Source organism: Amphibalanus amphitrite, unplaced genomic scaffold (assembly GCF_019059575.1).
Source record: "Amphibalanus amphitrite isolate SeventyFive unplaced genomic scaffold, NRLGWU_Aamphi_draft 000205F_arrow, whole genome shotgun sequence".
In the NCBI taxonomy this organism is placed as follows: Eukaryota; Metazoa; Arthropoda; class Thecostraca; order Balanomorpha; family Balanidae; genus Amphibalanus; species Amphibalanus amphitrite.
This window is the reverse complement of record NW_024881700.1, coordinates 194065-217125: the sequence shown is the minus strand read 5'-3', so window position 1 is coordinate 217125 and position 23061 is coordinate 194065. Positions and strand designations below refer to the sequence as shown.

At 49.3% G+C, this 23061-nt stretch overlaps 1 protein-coding gene across 1 annotated transcript in view; it reads left to right on the top strand.

Annotated features, from left to right (window-relative positions):
- Window positions 1–1044: 1044 nt before the first annotated feature.
- LOC122384982 (ryanodine receptor-like) overlaps window positions 1045–23061 on the top strand; it is a 35183-nt gene continuing 13166 nt past the window's right edge. Inside the window, exons 1-13 of the mRNA XM_043372865.1 lie at window positions 1045–1227; window positions 2602–2706; window positions 3010–3108; window positions 4068–4082; window positions 7117–7194; window positions 15352–15427; window positions 15687–15799; window positions 16089–16194; window positions 16412–16505; window positions 17025–17207; window positions 17602–17773; window positions 18083–18252; window positions 18519–18643. Coding sequence (XP_043228800.1) covers window positions 1174–1227; window positions 2602–2706; window positions 3010–3108; window positions 4068–4082; window positions 7117–7194; window positions 15352–15427; window positions 15687–15799; window positions 16089–16194; window positions 16412–16505; window positions 17025–17207; window positions 17602–17773; window positions 18083–18252; window positions 18519–18643 — 1390 coding nt within the window. The 5' untranslated portion in view covers window positions 1045–1173. The remainder of the gene's footprint in view (window positions 1228–2601; window positions 2707–3009; window positions 3109–4067; window positions 4083–7116; window positions 7195–15351; window positions 15428–15686; window positions 15800–16088; window positions 16195–16411; window positions 16506–17024; window positions 17208–17601; window positions 17774–18082; window positions 18253–18518; window positions 18644–23061) is intronic.

Genomic DNA, 23061 nt, shown 5'->3' with positions numbered 1-23061 from the left:
CTGGGTTGCGCTGGGTGACCCGGGCAGGTGGCCCCCTTTTGGGCGAAATCCTGGGTACGTGCCTGCGGTGAGCCAAAGGAGTCCAGTTTCAGCAATGAGCAATGGGTACGGACTACGGCCCGATCACGACTTGGTTCGAGGTCCGGGCCGAAGACGGTCGGGTCGAGTTATCGCCCGGTCCGAGCCGAAGGTCCGAGTTATTAGCCGTTTTCACGACGGGCTATCCGGCGAATGCACCTGATTTGAACAAATCTGCACCTAATTTCTTTTACGGCGAATATCTTCATTTTATGAATTTATTTCAGTGTTTTAATCGATGATGCTCTCTGATAATATGACAAAGCAGGCATATAGCAATTGGTGCAACCCTAGCTGATAGCTGCTAAGAGACACACTGAACCTGATTTGACCAAAGTCCAAATCTGCACCTCATCTGTACCAGATGTGCACCAAATGTGTACCTACCAGATGGCCGTCGTGAAAACGGCTATTGTCTGGTTCGAACGGACGGCGGTTTGAAGAAGGCGGTCCGGTCGGGATTATTGCCCAGTTATTAGCAAGTTCCGATTCCGGTCGGACCCAAATAAATGCAGTTTGGTTATATACGGTTCCGGTTTTATTGTTCCCGGCATTATTATTTTGACATCGCAGTGATCGTTCATGGGTAAATAAGTAGGTAGGTCAATTTTTATGCATAAAGTATTAAGTAACGTACATTTACCTATAAACATCTTATGGCTTAGTAGGTATTCCTTTCTGAAAGCATGGCTGTCACCAACGAATGAGTGGTCGACTAGAATCTTCATAATCAAACTGCCTGCCTCGTTCGGCCATGCCCGATGCCCATGTAACCAGACGCCGGCAAGAAGTAGTCTCCGCGGAGCGGGCTGTCCGCCGTCGGTGGCGGTGGGAGCACGTGCACGGGCCACGGACCGACGAACGACGGTGCTATTTCTGCCGAGGAAGATCGCCGGGAGGGGAGGGGGAGGGGCGCGGGCCCGACGGCACCGGCGCCCGCGGCTCCGTCGGTCGCTGTGTCGCCCCAGGGCAGCGAGCGAGTGGAGCGCGCGGGGCGCGGAGGAGTGGTGCGAACGCAGGGCGGACGAGGACGTGCTGTGATCGGGCGGAGTGCTCTGAGCGGGGCCGCGCCGAGCGCGATCGGCCACGGCAGCCATGGCCGAGAACGAGGGCGGCTCCGAGCAGGATGACGTCTCATTCCTCCGAACGGTCAGTTCAGTATAATTATCTACCGTTACTGGGCGGCGGGCTAAGCCGGGGATCGACGCCGAGTCAGCCCAGATGGAATCAGTGAAACAGATGAACGTTGACGGGTTGACAAAAACAGTGGTCGATCGTGTCCCCCGAAGATCACGATTCGGTGGGGCATGATATTGTGTTTTTACTTTATGGTATAGCTACACTACCATGACGCCATCAAATAAGTTCTCGACAGTCCTTTTGTGCCCTGTGTAGTGTGTTACCTTTCATTACTGTTCGGGCCGCCTGGCGTGGGGACATTATGTAAGCGTAATCATGCCCATGGGCAGAGAAGACGGCACCTGTGCTATAGCACAGGTAGCCTCGCCCAGGACCGGGTGTCGCACTCATAGGTCATTGCGGTCCGGCGGCCGGCGGCGTGGCAACACAGCCCTGCCACCCTTCCCATGCCGGCTGCGCTCCCTCCTCGCCCCTGAGGTCGTGTCGGTTAGGCATCCGTGACATTTGGCAGCGTCCGAAGGAATTGGCACCGTGCCAGGCCCAGCTGGCAGAAATGCGGCAACGGCACGGGGCGGCCGGCCCATCCGCCCCCGGGCGATCCTTAGAATGGCCACTGACCTTGACCTGACCGGACTTTTGTGCAATGCACTTTAATTTATATGAAAACATGATGTTTCACATCAATTATAAAACATTGGATTGGAAATAAACGTTCACATTTCACATACCCATCCTATCCCTATTCTTCTTACAAATGTGGTCTTGCATTGCATTGCATGCTCCGTGGAATTTCGCATGCCTTCAGATCTCTCACGAGTATTTCGCATGCTGGTACGTCGACATCTTACTTCCACGTGGGAGTCGTGCATTGAAACCTTATTACGATGTACGATTTAGATAAGTGCACTGCTAATGTTGCAGTATTTTAGTTATCATTTTGTTTGCTTATTTGGCGCCATTAGTTCAAAACAACTTTTTGTAAAAGGCACGCGATTCATTCAAATGAATGAAATGAGTGCATGAACGTCGTAACGATTGAATGCTGTAAGTACCTAGTTAAAACAAAATAATTCTTCTTCGTTGACCACATTTCTGGAACTTAACAGGAAATGTCGACTTCGACCGAGTCCGACATCCGTTCCAGTTTGAGTTGGGGCCGGCGTCCGGCTAAGAAGAATTTCGTAAATTACGAGTATGATGCATTTTCTGGTTTATACAGTAATGCTTTATTATCCGTGTCCCGCTATCACCTAGGAATGCGACTTTCTAGTCAATAAAACTTGAACTCCTATCGCTGAGGCCTGAGAGTACTGAGTAGCGACCCAACTCACGACTGTGTGCTCAGAGCACCCTCACATTCACTTCAACTTGTGTCGTTTACAGGAGGACATGGTGTGCCTCTCGTGTAACGCCACGGGAGAGCGTGTCTGTCTGGCCGCCGAGGGATTCGGCAACCGCACCTGCTTCCTGGAGGGTATCGCAGACCGGGTGAGTGGCCGATGCCGTGCAGATGCTCTCGTTTATCCGTCAGCATCGGGGGGGGGGGGGGGGGGAGCAGGTTGTGGAAAATATGGTGGGACGTTTTTCGTCTCTAGTAACGATAAACGACTGGAAAACGAAAAACGTTCTTGCATTAACATTGCAATTCAGACGTACTTTGGGTAGATGTTTGGCTGGACTGTTTCATTTCACCACGAGTCCCCCGTGTGACAGGGCAGCTCTATTGTGCAGTTTCCCTTAGATGTGCCATGCCAGCCGTACCCTTCGTACCTCACGTGACGTTCGTTTCAGAACAAGCCGCCGGACTTGGCCGCCTGTGTGTTCGTCATTGAGCAGGCGCTGTCAGTGCGCGCTCTTCAGGAGTTGGTGACGGCCGCCGCCTCTGACACGGTCAGTCCGCCGCCCCCGCCGCCGCCCCCATCCCGCCGCTGCGCCCAGCAGCCGCCCTGTGACGGCCGAATGACACTGCATACACATACTCATAGCACACAGCAACTGTAGACACGCGTTTGCTTGCTTACTACCTACACGCACACACACATTTGCAGAGTAGATCCACAGTTCGACTTTTGCTCTGAACATACGCACACAATTGTGCTACATTCGAACTAAGCGTTCCTACTTACTTAGTGGTCATGATAAACACAAAGTTTTTGCTAGTGAATCTAACCATGTAAGTTGAAACAGTGACCGGTAACGTATATTATTTTCTAGAATATCGAAGGGATCTTTTTCTTATCCGACAGGCCTTATTCAAAACTTTCTTATTCGACATTTCGCGTCTTCAGCGATAGTCTCACGATCACACATGGCTGAAAACCGGACCAACCGCAGCTCCAGCCGTTCATGGTAGCAAAAAAGAAAAAAAAACATTTTCTCGCTTATAAATCCGAGCAGGTTTTACACAGCCGTTCTTCTAGTATGTACAGCCGTTCTTCTAGTATGTACGTACCTACCTTGTGATTATATTCTGTGTAGCTAATCTTGCATGTTTGACCGTTTTCCAACATTACAAGTGCTTTAAAAACATTACATTCACGTTTAAACATCTGGACGCTGGAGCTGCTATTTTGATTATTAAAACGCGTTATTTTGTTGCTTTAACTATTATTTTCTGAGAGCTTTCATCCTGAAGTGCCTGCTGCATCTACATAAAACAGTATACACTAGATACGACACATTACACACCTTAGTGACCATAGTAATGGTTTAGCACGGTCACAGTAATGAGTCGCTCCGTTGTCATAAAAAGAAACACACTGCCACGTTGATTGCTTTCGCATCTACATAGCTGATCGACAGTCATGCCGCTGCTCTCCGTTTTACGCCTGTGTTTCTATAACTTGCAGGAGAACGGCTCTGTAGTAAGTACTGGCTTCGCGGCTGTCGCCACAGAGGTACCTTACACACAAACATACAGACTGTCCCGCTGGCCGATGTCGGTCGGCGGGAGCTCCCCCCCTCCCTCCGCGGCATGACCCCAGTCGAGCCGACCCGACCCGACTCGACCCGGCCCCAGCTGTTCGTAGTCGCCGGTGGGCGGAACCATACACCCTCAGCGGTGTTCAGGTGCGATGTTTTGGAAGGCTGGTGATGACATGATGTGTATGCGTTCATCAACATCCATCAGCTTCCGTAAACATCCCATCTATGGACACTGTTGTTATTGTTCGCGTGTGTTCGCTTGTTCACGTTTGTGTGTAGCTCAACTGGTGTCTCGCGTGCAATTTGCTGATTAACCGAACGCATTTGTACTTCCCTGACTGCCGGTTTGTTATACAATTGTATCATTTAAATCACCTAGCTACTTCACGTAATTACCATTGAATAATTATTTGCTTCTTAACTTTAAGTGATGCGACAATTCCAAGCTAAAGACGTTTACAGTGGACGTTAGTTGGTGTTACAGTTCGTAGACGCTTTGCAGACGACGGTATACCCTATACACACGGTCGACATTTGATTTCAAACGTTAGCACTTGTTTATACGCTAGGAATGATGTTAAGATTGACCGTAACAATGCTTAATGTGGTGCCAAACTCCAAACAACAACAAATAGCATCTGGCAAGATGTTAGCTACATAAATATCTAGCTTGATTTGTTTACACGCGTTAAATATTTATTGCTGCAATCTGCGCAAGTATATCTTAAAATTGTTGAGTACATGTATTTAGTACTTATGTCAGGTTTTCATGTCAAATGAGTGAAATCCTTTGAGCAAAGCTCGCGTTCATCCTTATCCATTCGTGATGCAAGTTTTGCTGACATGCATATCGGTTGAAATGCGGAGGTGTTTTTTCTGGGTTTTTATATTGAACTTTTACGTATGCAACCACGAATAAAGAACTTGTAAAAAATACAACGGATCATCGGATATTATAACGTTAACCAGCTTGCAAAAAATATCATTTGACGAATTTTAAAAGCTTGCGACTGATGCCGAAATGGAATGTGATGGTTACAAGTTCAGTTTCAAAAGTGTCGACTATGAAGTTGCGGTTCCACGTTTGTTGATGTTGACATGACCCAAGCACCATTTGAGACTTACCAGTTGCCTTTGCTAAATGGCTGATGATACCCCTGACTTATTTCTTCTGAAGCTCACCTGTAAATGGTAGCTGCCTAGGGAATGATGTGTTCGAATGTTACTGCTTTCGTGCCCCTGTCAAGAAAGGCTGCTTTACCCACCTCTTGGCCAGCATGGGTCTAGTGCTTCGCAAAATTACCAATGTCAGCGCCAAACCTATGCATTTTGCAGCAACCGCTTTCTGTTATGTCTGTTATTCAATCGATTATGCAACACTGCCTGGTTTGTTTGCTTGCTCCCCACATCCCCTTTATGTTGCGTACCGGTCTCCCTGCCACTCCCGGACCGCCCTCTCTCCCTCTCCCCGCCTCTCTCCGTCCATCTGTCGCTCTGTCTTCGCTCGGCTGCCGCCTCTGCCGCTGTCGCTGCTGCCTCTCCGCGCTGGTGTAGCGGGCCCACATACCAGGTACGGTGTGGTTTAGGTAAAGGTAGTGGTGTTTTTGCTCGTGAGTCGCTTGTCTTTTGTCTGTGAATTTGTATAGTACATACATGTTGGTTTCAATGTGTGTGCGTCTGCATACCGTATGCGTGTGTGTAATGTGTATGCGAATGTTTGTGCTTGTAAATGTGGGTACCTACTCGTGTCCGTGTTAGCGTGCGATTGTTCGTTGACTTAATCCGTTACTTAATCCACTGCGAGAGCTTCTTGCAATAAACGCATGGCAATACAATAACATACATAGGCGGCGGAACGGGGGGGGGGGGGGCACCAGGGCACCGTGCCCCCTTTGGTTTTGGCATTTTAACATTAGCCCTATGGGCGTTGCATGAAAAGAATGGGACCAAAAGTTAGCAGTGCTTCTTCTTAATTGAAGGTGTTCCGCCGCCACTGATAACATGATATGGACATGCACTGGAAAGGGTTGAGTTTTTATTCTTTCTAAGACAAGCGCTGTAATATTTGTGACATTCAGCTAAAAAATTGTAGCAACGGATTACGTTCCCTCGCATTGCCGTCGTCCCCATCGCCGTCATGGTTAAATTTTCGTCACTACTGGTGTCGCTAGCGGCAACGCCCGAATCATGCTGTGCCGCAAAGCGCCGCAGCTGCCCGTGCTTACAATCTTGTCACTAGATGTCGCTAGTGGTTACGCCTGAATCATGCTGTGCCGCATAGCACCGCAGCCACCTGTGCTTATATTCTAGCCGCTAGGTGTCGCTAGTGGTTACGCCTGAATCACGCTGTGCCGCAAGGCACCGTGGCCGTCTGGGCGTGGCGCTCCGGCCCTATAGCGAATTCGTCGGCGTTACCGAATACGAAATTGTCCTTCCTGCTGGACCGTGACTTGCTCTGATCTATTTTGCAACCTTCATTGATTTTCACGCATTATTTCCTGAAGTAAATCGCCACGCCATATGTGGAAGGCTTTTGGTGTCAATACATATGTACGTACATGCATACATACATACAAGTAATACGCGCGTTACAAACCAACACCTGCTTCGCTGAAGCTCCGTGGAAACACATTGGTGTAATTGCTGATGTAATGTAATGCAGCTTATGCCCAGCTATAGGGGGCCTTATTTGCATTTCATTGACAGTCAGCCAACTTTCATCACGTTGAACTAATGACCAAGCCACAATCATTCACATAATTCTTTTCAGATCTCCTTCTGTAGGATGCATTTCTACTGTTGCAAGGTCTTCGTATGCTCAACGTCTCTGTACATCTGTGCGGTTATGTGTTGTGTATTGTGTGCTGACAGCTGACATTTCATTGCATTTGTAGTTATTATGCTTGCCTCTCAGTCGGAGCCTTGAAAATAAGAAGCTGACGACGAGATCTGACCACACCTCCCGTGTTACAGGGAAAGGGCACTGGCTCTGGTCACAGGACTCTGCTCTACGGCAATGCCGTCCTCCTTCGTCATCAGAACAGCGACATGGTGAGTCAGCCGGACCGTGATGACGTCACAGTGACGTGGCCTTCGGTCGGCGGCGGAGTGATGGCCCGCTGACGTGTTCAGAGTCTTCAGTGACGTGGCGTCAGTCACAGTTCACAGTGATGACTTCGACAGCTGAGAGGTGATGGCTGCGTTAGAGAGTAGGTCCGCGGTTCAGAGCCGGTCATGGGGTCTTGTATGAAACCTCGGCGGAGGCTTTGCTGGTCCGGGTAGCCTCGGGCTGGCGCAGCGGACCCAGCGGTCGGTGGGCAGTAGGCCAACTATGCAGGCCGGCCAACTGGCCCTGAGGCGCCCAGCCACCGCTCTCTCGTCTAAAATGTCCCGGGGCCGGCGGCAGGAGCTCTGTTCTTACACGACGGGTCAGCTGTTGAGCTAATGCGTCCGTCCAGCGACGGTTCGCACAGCGAAGGCGAACATTCATGAGGAAGCAAGCCCTGGTAACGTTCTTGGTTATTCGATGCGTGTATATTTTTATAACTTCCAAAGCTTGCTGTAGATAGGCTTGCGCTGAAGCTACATCAAACATGATAGCTGGTTTTAGACAACCCTTAAAATACAAGAGCACATGACCAATTATTTCGTGACCATTGCAAGGAACTAAATTTCTGGATCGCTGCCTAGAAAAAGTAGTTAAAAAAGAAAAAGATTCAAAGAATAGTTAGTGGTAAAGTTGCGAAACAAAATTAGCCGACATTAGTCCAAAATTTTCTCGGTTTTTGCTCGTTTCAGTTGTTCGCAATGACCTTTAGCTTTTTCGCTTCATTTGACTTATAACTTCATCGCTTCATTATGTGCGATGTTATTTACTTTTGCCTTGCGGAAATATTTGTCATCTTCCTATGTATAATGAAGGGCCCGAGACGGCTACCCAAATTTCTTCCATCTTGTGAAAGGTGGAATTTTGAATTCAATGCCATGTTAGGAATATTGTAAGCAAATCCTTTTATCTTATGTAATCATTTTTGACAACCATTTGTATAGTAAATTTCCAGACTCGACTGAGAAAGATTATGTTTTCACTTTGTCACCCTTGACAGGTGTGTCATGAGGCGTTCACGTGACAGATCTCATGACGAAGAAGAACGAGACGGTGGTTTTCCTACCCGCTTGCATAAATAGTTGGCATGAAATTTAAAGAAATTTCGCAAAATCAACGGCGTGTTTGTGAGTGCATAACGATAGGCTGTTGATATTGGGCCATTGTTCAAAATAGAGACCTGTCCCAGAAGTGATAACCGTTTGACCTCGCCCAGCTGCCCCCCGGTTTGGCGGCCGGCCGGCACCCTGTTGCTCAGTTGTGTCGGTCGGGTCGCCGCCGGGCCGGGCCGGCCGGCCGTCCGCTGTCTGCCGACGGCGCCGGTGTCTGCTGTCGTTGGCACCGCTCCAGCCCACCGCTCGTCACCTGGCTCCGGCCACCCCGTCCCCCTCCCCTACCCCCTCCCCTGGGGGGACGAGGACAGACCCAGGGGCGACCGGCCGACCCAGACGGAAAGGACCAGAGCGGGATCTGGGCGGGTCCAGGCCGGCCAGCCGAGACGGCGGATCGTATTCCATGTCGATGCCTCACGGATTGTCTTCCATTCGTGTGGAGGCCTGTTGAGGCCTGTGTGTAACCGGCGATAGTGACTGCATACTTGCCTACGCCCACTACTTACCTTGGTTTGCATTTATCTATACTGAGGAGTGCTAAACGCCTTCTGGTGTTACTTGGTAGCATGGTTAGCTCCCTTCATGGAAATTATTTCATGTCACCAGCTTACTACTGCACATACCAGTTACCACTTCGTAATATGTGCTAACTTACATGCATCAACGTTTTGATATATGTATCAAATGTGTCCTGGTAATTATATCAGGCATTGTTTGGTAAATTTGTTATAGCTTTATTTTAGTTACACCCAATCCCTAAACACCTGATAGGGTTTCCTTCCAGTACCTTTCATCACCTTTTACTCAACCTTCTTTGCATAATACTATATGCAAGCGCAACCACATGAAACCCTTCCACCTCTCCTTAATAACAAAATATTTAACCCGTTTCAAAGTGTTGGCCCTACGAACCTTTCCTTTTTACATGAGCAATACGAACACCTGAAACGTAACTGCAAATATTATACTCCTTCTCAACCGGAACTGTTTTCCCATGAGCATAGTGATGGGCTTTCTATTATACACATCAATGTTAGATCCATTCTCACCAATGAAAAGTTTGATGATTTTCAAACTTTCATTTACTCAACTGGCAAACACTGGAGTGTTATTTGCTTAACAGAAACCTGGCTAGATCCACTGAAAACAAATTGGCCGGGCTGTGGCGGGTTATCCTTTAATTAAGTGTAAGGTACGTCCGGGTTAATCACTCAAGTGCAGGTAGAACCATGCGAGTAGATAGGGTACCTGCTTGCGATATCTGGAAACAACAGATAAATCCGCGCTGACAGGGGCTTGATACACTTTTTACGTGTAGTTGCTAGCCGACGGTGGCGGATAGCGGGGAAAATCCGGGACTGATAGGTATCGGTTACTCTCGCCAGGCGGATTCATTATATATGTATAGCGCGGATAAGTGTCACGTACTCCCTCACACCGGGTTGTCAAGTTTGCCTGGTGGATTCTTTCACCCGCCAACTGCGGATACACATCCCGCGCATGCGCGTGCGCATGCGCGTTGCCGGCGGTGCACCTCCGGCAACGAATCTCGTGCGAAGCCATCTTCCTGTGTTGACGGCGCTGTGGTTTGGCTGTGGTACTGCGTCTGCTGTGGACTTCTGGCTGCTGAATTTCGCGGATAGAGGTAAGTACAGCCCTCTGCACACTGCGTGGTAGGTATTCTTTTTTCGACAAAAACGATAATAACTCGAAAACTATGCTTTCTGTCACTCGGGAATCGTAACAGCAAGACGCGTGAGACTCCGCACCTTAGATTGGCCCTATCAAGGTATACACTTTCCATTCAGTTTGGCAACAAAACACAAAAGTTTAGATTTGCCCCAAAAACAAACTTTTGCATTTTGCTGCCACTCTAGGCGTAAACTTTGCTCAGTAATACGCCCAATCGAAGGAGTGGAGCATAGTGCACCTATGTGCAGTGAGTTCCGACCGACTGATAGCATAGTCTTTGAGTTATTATCGGTTTTGTCGAAAAAAGAATACCTACCACGCAGTGTGCAGAGGGCTGTACGCTCTTCAAAACTAACTTTTTAACCCGGAGAGATATACAGAGTGAGTGTACCCTTTCACTTAGGGCCAAATGATTCTTGCATTGCATCTCGTGTAGATATATACCTACCTATTGGGTGACCACGTGGACTCGTAATCGTTTTTCTCTGTGGCCACAGGTCATATCGTGCGGCGAATCCAGTAAGGCGAAAGCTCAGATGACAATGCACAATTCGGTTTTGTGTATGTGGGAATGGTTTATGATACGGGCTATTTTTTCAGGCGTACGAATCGAAATGGGAGGTTTCGACCACTGAAAGCCAAGTGGAGAGACGTTGACAGACACAAAACGACCGGTCGAGGAGTGGTGCATGGCGCAAGGCACCGGGGCCTTATGACCTTAACTCATATTTAGCTCGTATAATTCATGTGTGTGGATATTGTTGTACGTCTAACTAAATAAATAAATAAGACCATATTTAAGTGCTTACGAATGTGACAGCAACCGAATGCATGGGAAGGGGGAAATGGATGCTCAAAGTTAACGAAAATTATAGATTGCACCAATTAACCTGCAGTAAACGGGTAATAAGTATCAGTCAGTGGCGTATATTTGATACCCGGTGTAGGGTGGTCAAAAATGGTGGTGGATAGGGGTACCCTTCAGATGCGGATTTTACTCCGCGTCAACGGATCGAGGTACCCGGCAGTAGCGGATATTTAGATTCGAGTAACCCTCCTTGATCGGGTAATCTGTACGGATTAACCCGCTGTCAACGGATAAACAGTATCCGCGAGGCACGTATATTTCGTATCCGCTCCAGAGTGGTCAAAAATGGTGGTGGATAGGGGTATCCTTCAAATGCAGGTTTTACCCGCTGTCGCCGGATCAATTTGTTTTCAGTGTCCTTTCACAGAGCAGTACAGGCATCTCCCAGGCTATACTTCAATTTTTAGTAGTCGTCCTAATAAAACAGGTGGAGGTGTTGCAATGTATATATGCAATAAGTGCATAAGCTCAACATCGCCTCTAAAAATGAATAAGATTGATGGGACAGAATCTTTATTTGTTGAAAGTACTGTACAATCCAAACAAATTGTACTTGGTGTTGTCTACAGGCCCCCACGTCTCTGTTCTTCCCAGTTTATTGACCAAATGACTGAGGTACTTGAACACACAAGTATATGTCATAAGGATGTTATTATCACCGGTGACTTTAACTTTGACCTTTTCCAAGTTGCAACAGATAGCTCTGTTGAAAACTTTCTGCACATGTTTACCGCGAATGGTTTCTTTCCATGTATTTTTAGACCTACACGACTTGGTGTCGACAGTGCATCACTGCTTGACAACATATTCTCTAATAACCTTTCAATATTGAATGACCCAGGTCTTATTTTGAGTGACTTCTCAGACCATTTCCCAGTGTTTGTCGATCTTACTCTCAGAACAGACAATTCTCATAAACATATGAGGCAAACCATCACTTCTTTTAACTATAACATGATTCCTCACTTGCAAACTCGTTTGCAGTTGAAACTAAGAGACTTCTGTAATGAAACTGATGCGGAACACGCATGTACAATATTCATAGAAGCCTACACTTCCGAGATATCTAGGTGCAGCCACACCTATACTCCCACTCGGAAAAAGACACCTATTAAACCATGGATTACCCCTGGCTTATTGGTTTCCATTAACAGAAAAAACGAGCTTTTTCGTATAAAGAATAGACACCCGTCTCCCTTCAATATCAAGAACTACAAACGTTATAAGAATTTGTTCACTCATATACTGAGGAAAGCCAAACAAACTTACTATCAGAATGCACTAAAAGATTGTGGCCCGAGGGAAACCTGGCGGCTACTGAATGAGATAACGAAAGGAAACATAATTAAACAAGAAAGTCCACCTTCTTTTAAGATTGGTGATGATGTTGAAAATGACCCAAAAATAATCGCCGAATCTTTTAACTCATACTTTGCTAGTGTTGGCAATGACTTAAAAGAGCGGATACCTCCTTGTTCCACCGACCCTATTGAAAATCTTCCTAGAGGACTAGGAAACTCACTATCATCATTCACCGAAACTAATGACATTGAAGTTACTGAGATAGTAAATAGCACCAAAAAAGTTGGTGGTGGAATAGACGGCATCAATGCACGTATTTTTAAAGCAACTTACCAGACTGTCCTAAGAGAGCTTGTCTTTCTCTTGAATTTATGCTTACGCCAAAACGTGTTCCCTCGCCCTTTGAAAACGGCGGTTATAAAACCAATTTTTAAAGCAGGGGATAAGCAACGTTTTACAAACTATAGACCAATAAGCATACTGCCTTTTATATCGAAAATACTAGAAAAACTAGTACATACCCGACTTGAGCATTTCTTTGAACATAACAAAATCATCACCGAATTTCAGTTTGGTTTTAGAAAAAGCATGAGCACTTACATGCCCCTTCTTTTGGTTCAAGAAAAGGTAAACCAAGCATTTGAAGCAGGCAAAGTTGTCTGCGGCTTATACCTTGACCTCCGAAAAGCATTTGACACTGTGAACCAAACCATTTTACTTAAGAAACTGTATGCTTACGGTATACGTGACAATGCACTTATGATGCTGAAATCATATTTAGAAGGCCGCACACAGTGTGTTGAGGTAGAGCATGTTCGCTCCAGCCTTGCTTCGGTTGATATCGGTGTTCCCCAGGGCTCCATCCTTGGGCCACTTCTGTTTTTAATTTACATCAATGACTTTCCCTCCATTTCTGATGATATAACTGCATATCTGTATGCAGATGACACAGCTATTTTCATTGAAGGCAATGATGAAGCCCATTTGCAAAGAGTCATCGACGCCACAATGCCCAAGATAGCTGTTTGGTTTCAAGCAAACCAATTATCTTTAAATACAGACAAAACTTTTTGTCAGCTCTACAATAATTCTAAACGCGCTGTCAATGTGTCAGTTTTGCTCTCTGGTGCACATATTAAATTTGTTAAAACAGTTAAGTACTTGGGCATGTACGTAGATGACGATCTGAAATGGAAATCACACATTTCACACCTTTCTACAACGCTGACTCGTAGGTAACGTTGGACTCATAAGCAGAGCTAGGTATATATTGGTACCTAAACAGCTGCTTCTTTTATATAACGCACTTTTCCTTCCGTATATCAACTACTGCTGTATGCTTTACAGCAACACTTATATTACAAACGTAGATAAGCTCGAGAAATTACAAAAGCGTGTGGTCAGAATGATTGATGGCGTACATAGACTCGCACACACAGCACCAATTTTTAAGAAACTGAAAATACTTAAGTTGAGAGACATTGGTAAGCAGCAGATGCTTCTGCTAATGCATAGAAAGTTGAAAGGAACTTTGCCTTCATCTATTGACAGACTTTTTACGATACTCGAACCGCTTCGAGATACTCGCTCAACCCATCATTTCCACGAGTTCTTCTCAGAAAAAAATTATCGCAGCTACACTACTAGGTGGTTTGCACCTAGAATTTGGAACTCAATAATTGGTCCTAAGTTCACAGATATGGAAGCAGTTCCACTAACAAAGAGAGAAATCAAGGATTTCTCAAAGCAGTTTTTTATCAATCAATACTGATACCATTGCCAACACTGACATTATTGTTCTTGTGTTCCACCTGCGTTCGTAAACATACGAATACCTGCCAATGAAATGATCCCCCATTTTATTTATTGTGGGTATGTACGTACATTTACCTGATAATGTATTTTTACCCGCTCTCTCACAGGTACATACTTGCACAGTACATAGTTATATGTACACAATTACAGAATTTGTCTATAACAAATGCATATCACTTATGCATACCTAATTTTGGAACATTGTACATCCCTGTACCTAACTGGGTAGGTATGTTCTAACTGGGTACCTAGATCGCCACAAGAGGTGGTGGTATTTAGTGGTATTATGTCTTTTCCCTGTTTGTCTTTTACTTCTTCTCGAACTTTTATCCCACATTTTTTTTGCCCTTTTCTTTTTGTTAAACTTTGCTTTTTCTCCCTATAAACATCATACAGTACGTACAGTACTAACTGTATGTCTTTGAATCATCGCCATCGCTCAATGACCTAGCTTTCTTGCTATTTACATTACTTGCTATTTGTATACCGGTCGTCTCGTCTTGTTTTGCGTACTTACAAGTCACACTTAAGTTCTCCTGGATACGTAACAATACGTAAATCAGCCTACGATACTTCCCACCGACCTGGGTTTACCGAGCAACAAGCTTGCTTAGCTCGGTATCCCTTTTCGGTGAGGATCTGACTCCTCCGGGTGTGACTAGGCTCTGTCCCTCTTCTATAATGCAAGCTTTGCATGCGCTTATTACCACTAACCCCTGGATCACTCTCTCCTTCTCACTATCTTCTTTGGGAATGGTGTAGCGGCCAGTCAAGCTACATTTAGTCTTGACTTCTTTGCCTCTTCTTATGACATTTTACTAACTTACTAAGTATTGTATTTAGCTTTGTTTTTGTTTGCTTTCCTTTTTCTTAGCAGGGAGTGTCGCGACTTTCTTCATATTTTTGTCTTGGGAGGTGTTAACGTAAGGTGCTGTTGTCGCGTGAGTCAGTGGATGGACACTCCTGGTCGTCTGATCATGGGCGGCGGCTTAGAAAAAAAATGTCTCTTGCAGCGGAGCTCACGGTATCGAATGACACGCTGTGCCCCGGGATGAGGAAAGTCGTGTAGTGGGTGTCATATTATTGAGACGTTATCTGATAGGTGACGCCGCGCTCACTCGCACTCAGCATACCCACTCACACATACACCAATACGATGTGCCTATCGAATATCGATGCGTCTAGACGAAGCAAAACAGTGTCATGTATTGATCAGTGAGTGAAGTCCCAGTCCAGTCAATTTTCGGGTGTCTGTCTGATAGGAATTTACTTATGATAGGCGTGAATGTATATGTATTTTCTTCCTCCCGCAGTACCTGGCGTGCTTGTCCACCAGCTCATCCAAGGACAAGCTGGCATTCGATGTCGGTCTGCAGGAGCACTGCCAAGGTTTGTAGGACACTGATTCGGTTAGCGAAGGAATTGTGGGAGACGGCAGGGCACGGGCCATCTGCAAGGTGATTGGGCAAAGACATTTGTTACGGAAGGGATGGGGCGAGGTAGGGTGTGGATCGCTGATTTTAATTGTTGATACACGACAGTTGAACAAATTGGATTAGCTTTCTGATCCGTTTCTGATTGTAAATATGTCATTTCCGTACCGCGAATAACTAAATATGTTAACTAAATACGCCGTATTTCCTTGCAGGCGAGGCTTGCTGGTGGACGATCCACCCTGCCTCCAAGCAGCGCTCAGAGGGCGAGAAGGTCCGAGTGGGAGACGACCTGATTCTGGTCTCAGTGGCCACCGAACGCTACCTGGTGAGTGAAGAGCGACGGATGTGCAGTCCGGCACGAGTATTGGTGGAGAGGGATGAGCCTGAGTGAGCCACTAGTCATATGGGCACAACGCCAGCCGGATGATTGGCTGTCATTCGACTCTGGATTACAGTGGTAGTTGCCATTGCCATGGGCTTTTCGAAGACTCAATAGCTACTCTCTTTTATTTCTTTTTTATCTCTATAGATACAAATTTACAAGCTGTTAATGACTTTTTCGGTTTCTGCCTTATTCTAAATTCATAACTAATCTAATCGTGTTTGTTTTTCAGCAAGCGACGTTGGAGAACGAGGTGCCGATCGTGAACGCCTCGTTCCACGTGACCCACTGGTCGGTGTCTCCGTTCGGCACTGGCCTCAGCCGGGTCAAATATGTCGGTACGTGGCACGACTCTGAGGGAAGAAATGCTAAAATGAGCTTATGTTGAATCATAATCTATTGCAAAATGATCAGTGCTCACTGCTCATAGTCATGAACAAATGTTTCACCGAGCCGAATGATCATTTCAGTCACCGTGCCCAGCGCGGGTGTTTGTTATAGGTAGGAACTCTGACATGTAAATAACCAACGCACGTCGTCGTCCGCTGTTTGCAGGATACCTATTTGGCGGCGAGGTGCTGCGGTTCTTCCACGGCGGAGACGAGTGTCTGACGATTCCCTCCAACTGGTCCGAGGAGGACTCACAAAAGTAAGGCGCGGCGCCGGCCCCGGGGTATCGTAAACTTTCCCAACTGCGCTTCAGGCAATGACTCATTAGATGGGAAGGACTGAGCTTAGCACAGTATGACCTGGGTTAGTTTGTTGATATTACGCTGTGAATGGCCGTTATACGGGGGATAATGTGGTTGTTCTGGACGGCGAACGCTGAAGTGAAATGCTACTTTAGGGGCCAGTCGATACTTTATTTTAGATTAATGTAAACATCGTTGAACATTTTATCGTTTTTACTGTCTTATCCTCTCCTGACAGCTTGCCATTTTACTATGTCTCGCTCTGCCCCTTGTCCTGTTTTGTTTTCAGCTCTGTTCCGACCTAACCTTTCATACCCCACCCTTCCCTGCACTCCGTCCCACACTCCCTTGCCATGTCACACCCTTCCTTGATCTTTTCTAACCTGCTACCTCCACCCTATCGTGCTCTGCTCCGGCTCTCCGGCCTCATCTTTCTCACATGTTACCCGCTGACCTACCCCGTCTCTCCCCTCCAGTATCGTGGTGTACGAGGGCGGCAGTGTGGTGAGCCAGGCACGCTCCCTATGGCGGCTGGAGCTGGCACGAACCAAATGGTCGGGAGGCTACATCAACTGGTTCCACCCCATGAGGATCCGACACATCACCACCGGTCGATACCTGGGCATCAACGAGCACAACGAAATCACGCTCATCCACCGGTTAGTGCGCACTGGGAGAGGGAGTTCTGCCTGCTGTCATTACCGCGTTGATCCCATGGTGTCTGATGTTTACATGGCAAGGTATTGCGCCAATGTTTTTATGACGCTAATGGTAATAGTTACGCAACGTATTGCTTCATATCGCGGTTTTTCCTGAGTGGCAGCGTATTACGCAATGTTCAGTAGTCATTTTAATTTCCCAATTTTATCTCATCAGTACGTAATGGTATTATTCCCCTTGTTTATTCATTGCTTGGCTCGGTTCATCCTATACAGATGTCTAAGAACTCGACTGGTTTGTTTGAACTCATGCTCACGTCTGAGTTACTTTGTCTGTTCTCGGTCCTTTGACTACTGGTTGACCGTCTCCACTCCATTGTCCTGTCCGCGGTAGGTCGGACTCGACCGTGGCTTCCACCACGTTCTACCTCCGCGAGGAGAAGGACGACAACAAGGTGATGTTGGAGGACAAGGACCTGGAGGTGATCGGTACGCCGCTCATCAAGTACGGCGACTCCACCGTCATCGTGCAGCACATCGAGTCCGGACTCTGGCTCTCGTACAAGGTCAGTCGGGGAACTAATGCGGTAGTTGTGCGGCAGTGGCGATTCTGAAGTATTATTTGCTTTTTCTCGGTTATTCGTTTTTCATCGTTCATGTTTCAGTGTTTCTGTGTTCGTTAGCTTATCTAATATTAATTCAGGTTCTCGGCTTTGTGAGGGAATTTGGTGCAATCAACTTTAATTGAATCAAGGCAAGCCGTTTGTGACCGTCCTTCTTCAGGTTTGACATAAACGTAACACCCGTCATAGCGTTTTCATATGCCAACAGTAGTTGGTTTGTCTTTGAACAGTCCTGCGTTGTCCTTTTGACAGGCCTTCGAGACGAAGAAAAAGGGCGTTGGCAAGGTGGAGGTGAAGCAGGCAATCCTGCACGAGGAGGGGAAGATGGACGACGGCCTCGAGTTCTCCCGCAGTCAGGACGAGGAGTCGCGCACGGCACGAGTCATCCGAAAATGCAGCTCGCTGTTCACAAAGTTCACCAAGTAAGAAAGATGTGGTTGGTTTGCGGAATGTGCAATCGCCTCTGTATGTATTCAATTACTTACATGAAATGGGACTTCGTTTCGGCGGCCGACACAGCCCCTCGAGGCGTCTGACATCGCCCTTTCCAGCATCTCAGCATCTCATGGTCTGACATCATGTCTCTTCGTATAATTTCGCCCCTCCCCTCTTTTAATGCGATCCCTCTTGGCGTATAGCACGAATTCTTCCCGACGTCTGACACTCCTCCCCTCCCGGCCACCGCCAGGCAGCTGGACCAGATCCGCACCTCCCGGCGTCATTCGGTGATGCTGAGCTCGATGAACCTCAAGGAGATCGTCATGTGCCTCGAGGATCTCATCAACTACTTCGCTCAGCCGGATGCAGAAATGGGTCAGTTTGCAGTTCGGGCAGCTTGGGGTAAGGGGAGGGCGCTATCGATTTCACGCCATTGGTGCCTCCATGCTAACGGCTGCATTAGGTTAGGCTTAAAAGTAAAGTTAACCTGAGCACTGAGCGGACTGAAAGTGCTACGGAAATAACGCTCAATTTATAGATATTTATCAGGATCAGTAATTGTTGCGGCTAGATTGACTAGCTTTACATTACATAGTTGTAGTATATTAACGTAAAAGCAAGAATGAAATACGTAACGAAAGAGTTCAAATAAGCGCCAAGAACACGTCAGCCTCGACCGGCCGCACCGCGCGCACTGTCTGACCCGACCGCCGCGCCGGTCAGCTCGGCGGGGTCACCGCGGTCGTGGCGGCCGCCGATTGGTCCGCGCGCTCGAGTCCGCGCCCGCGCTACTCGGCCGGCGCCGCCTGGCGCACACAGGCACGGCATGATGGAAAGTTCCCAACACAGGATCACGATACCACACTTTTCTCCCCCCTTAAACAAAGCGATCCGGCGCACGTACGACACGTCCACTACGCGTTCGATACGGCGAAGCCGGCTCCGAAGGTGACGCCGACTCGTCACCCGCACGCTCGGTCGTCGTCGTCCCGGTTTCCGCCTGGTGATCTCCTCCAGCACGATGAACAGCACCATCGCCAGCGTCGCGAGGCAGGCTAGGCGCTGCGGCTGCTCCGGCGACGGACGACTGCTCCGACGTCACGTCACCAGTGGCAGCGCTGGCAGCGGCGTCGACTGCGATTGGCGCTCGCCGTCGCAGCCCGACGGTCGACGACGCAGCAGAGTCTGTGACTGGCTGACAGGGCAGGTCCACCTCGGCCTCCGGTACTCCAGTGCACTCAGGAGACGGTGCAGACCTGGGAAGATCGGGTGGTGAGCAGCGAGACAGGCGCTCCGCGTGGACACGCACTCCACCCTCCAGCTCATACGAAGCAGGTCCACGACGAGCAGTTACACGACACGGTGATGAGAAACGCGGGCGTCCTTTACGTGGCCGCGGCATCACCCGATACCGGACCCAGTCTCCCACCTGGATGGTCGGTGCACAGACCCGCTTCCTGGTGTCGAAGTGTCGCTTCATCTGGCGCTGCTTTCGGCTGACCCGTTGTCGCAAGGCGGCGTCTCCGGTGCTGCCACCTTCCGGTGCGACTGCGCTGTCCAGGTCCGTCCGCATCTGCCGGCCGTGGAGCAGCTCGGACGGGCTCCGGCCGGTCGTTCCGTGCGGCGTCGCTCGGTACGTGCGGAGGTAGGACTGCAGGTACTGTCGGCGGTCCACCGACTGCTGGTCCGCCATCTGGAGAGCAGATTTGATGTCACGATTCAAACGCTCTACAGCACCGCTACCTGCAGGGTGATACGGTGACACTCTGACATGCTTGACACCATGCTTCTTCAGAAACTGTCCAAACTTCACAGATGTGAAGTGAGTACCGTTATCAGTGACAACCTCCCTTGGCCATCCCTCCCGTGACGTCACAGTCAGCAGAAAGTCAATGACAGCATCACTTGACGGTTCACGGACAAACGCCATCTCTGGCCATTTCGAGTAATAGTCTACGAGGACTATCGCATACCTTTGATTTGGTGGTCCTGTCATCGGGCCGATGAAGTCAAGTCCCACCTTATCCCAGGCTGCAGCTGGCAGGGGAACAGGACTGAGCGGTGCGAACCTCGTCTTCGCCGTCTTGTCGGCCACGATGCAGGCTGGGCACTCCTTGATGGTCGTCTCCACCGCTGCGTCCATTCCGGGCCACCAGAACAGCGCTCGAAGCCGCTGTTTGGTCCGGACGATGCCCTGGTGGGATTCATGCGCCAGCGTCAGCAACCGAGGTCTGAGCACAGTGGGAACCACGATCCGTTCACCACGCAAAATCAGCTCACCGTCGATAGCTAGCTCCTGCTTACAGCGGAAATACGGCCTGAGGACGTCATCAACATCACTGAAGCGACGGGGCCACTCCCGAGGGATCTGGTCCATCAGGGCCCTTACCTCAGCGTCTTCCCGTCCCGCTACCGCTAGCTCCTCACGGCTGACGGCTGACGTCTCGTCGGCGAGGCAGGCCACCAGCTCGGACTCGTCATCCTCGACCTCTTGCTCCGGTCCCGGCAGTCTGGAGAGGCCGTCAGACGGGTTCAGCTGGCCCTTGACGTGTTCCACTGCAAACGAGTAGTTCATCAGGCGCACCGCCCAGCGAGACATCCTCATGCCGGCACGACCAACACCCCTGACAGTCAACAGCGATTTCAAGGCAGCATGATCGGTACGTAGCACAAACTCTTGGCCCCACAGATATTTGTGCCATTTTTCACAGGCCCAGACGCACGCTAACCCCTCACGCTCTGTGACACTGTACCTCCGTTGTGCAGCGTTGAGCGTGGACGAAGCGAAGGCGACGACTCTCTCGCCCTCAGGATGTACCTGGCTCAAGACGGCTCCCAAGCCGACGTCGCTGGCGTCCGTCGTGACAACGGTCGGCAGGCTGGGGTCGAACATCGACAGGGCGTCAGAGTCGAGGATCGCCTGCCGGACGTCGTTGAACGCCGCATCCATCTCTGGAGTCCAGGCGAACTCTGGAGCATCCTTCCTCAGCTGGCGTCTGAGAGACTCGACGCGGGTACTGTAACCTGGAACAAACTTACAGTAGAAGCCCAGGGAACCCAGCACAGCCTGCAGCTCCTTCTTCGACTTCGGCACCGCCAGGCTACGCAGGCCCTGGACGCGCTCAGACGACACGGAGATCCTGCCGTCAGTCACGGTGAAACCCAGGAAGTCCACCGACGTCACTCCGATCTTGCACTTCTGACGGTTCAGCGTGATGTTGTGGTCCTCCAGTCGCCGAAGAACCTGTTGGAGGTGGTCATCGTGCTCTTGCCGGCTGCACCCAGTGACGATCACATCGTCGAGGTACACATGCACCCCTGGAACACCGGTCAGCACACACTCCATCAGCTTCTGGAAGCATTGCGGCATGCTCTTCAACCCAAAGCAACATCTTCGATACCTCCAGGTCTGGCCGTCGTGGATGAACGCCGTCAGGTCCCTGGACGACTCGTGGAGCTCCAACTGGTGGTACGCCGACTTCATGTCTAGAGTCGACATGCACTTCGCACCACGCAGCTTCTCCAGCATCTCCTGCATGTCAGGAATTGGATGACCATTTGAGATGACAGCTCTGTTCACCTCAGACAAGTCGAGGCAAATCCGTAGACCTTTACCTCCCCTTTTACGGATGGCTACGATCGGTGAGAGCCATGGAGATGCAGCACGATCCACTCGCTCTATGATACCCTGCCGCTCCAAGTCCTCCAGATGGGCTCCTACCTCATCTCTCAGAGCGTAAGGCATTGTCCTCAGCGGCAGCTGCACGGGGACGGCGTCAGGTCGAAGACGTACCTTGTGCACGTACCCTCGGATCGCTGGCAGCACCTGACTGCTCACCTGACAGACCACGTTGCCGTGGCGCACGGTCAGTGCCAGCTGCTGCTGTAGGTCCCTGCCCATGAGTGGCAGCTGTCCCACCGCGACGTAGATGTCCGCGAGCACTTCTCCAGAGTCAGATCCACGGACGGTCACAGTCATCTTCCCCAGGACGTTGATGCCGCTGCCGTTCCACTGAGACAGCGGACCTGCTGGCCGCAGCTGAACGCTGCTGAAGTTCTGGTGGTAGAGCCTCGCTGGAATGATGCTTACCGCAGAACCGGTGTCGACTAGCATCCTCACTGGGTGTCTGTTGATGGTCACGGTGTAGTACGGACATGGCACCTCACGAACAGCATTGACATCTTGGGCAGACACTGACAGAATTTGCACAGCATCGACACTCTTACTCTGGTTGGGACAACAGTTGCTGAAGTGGCCCAGAGACCCACACTTCCAACACTTCTGAGACTTGGCTCGACAGACTTTATCCTTAGCCCAGTGGCCCTTCATACCACACGCCCGACATGTCCCAGACTTCCCACCTGCAAGCTGTTTCTGTGGTGTCCTCCGCGCTGGGGCGCTGTTCCGGCGTCCGGCGAACGCGACCTCCACTGGTGCTGGTGACTGGAAGCTCACGGTGCCCTGCAGCAAGGCCTTCCGCTGCAGACCACGATCGTGCGCGGCGGCCAGTTCCTCCAGTTGGGAGAGGGTCAGTCGGTCAGTCATGATCAGTTTGTCACGTAACGGATCAGACATGCATCCTTCAATGAAAGCATCGCGCAGCATTTCATCAGTCAGTTCCCCAAAATTACATTTTGCGACTGCCTCCCTCAGGTTTGCCAGAAAAATGACATTGGACTCTCCATGACGCTGCTTAATCTGTCGAAACTGCAAACGTGCCGAACGAACATCAGCGTCACTGGCAAACAGTTTCTTGAGAACGCTTACGGCCTTATCAAAACGTAGGTGCGTT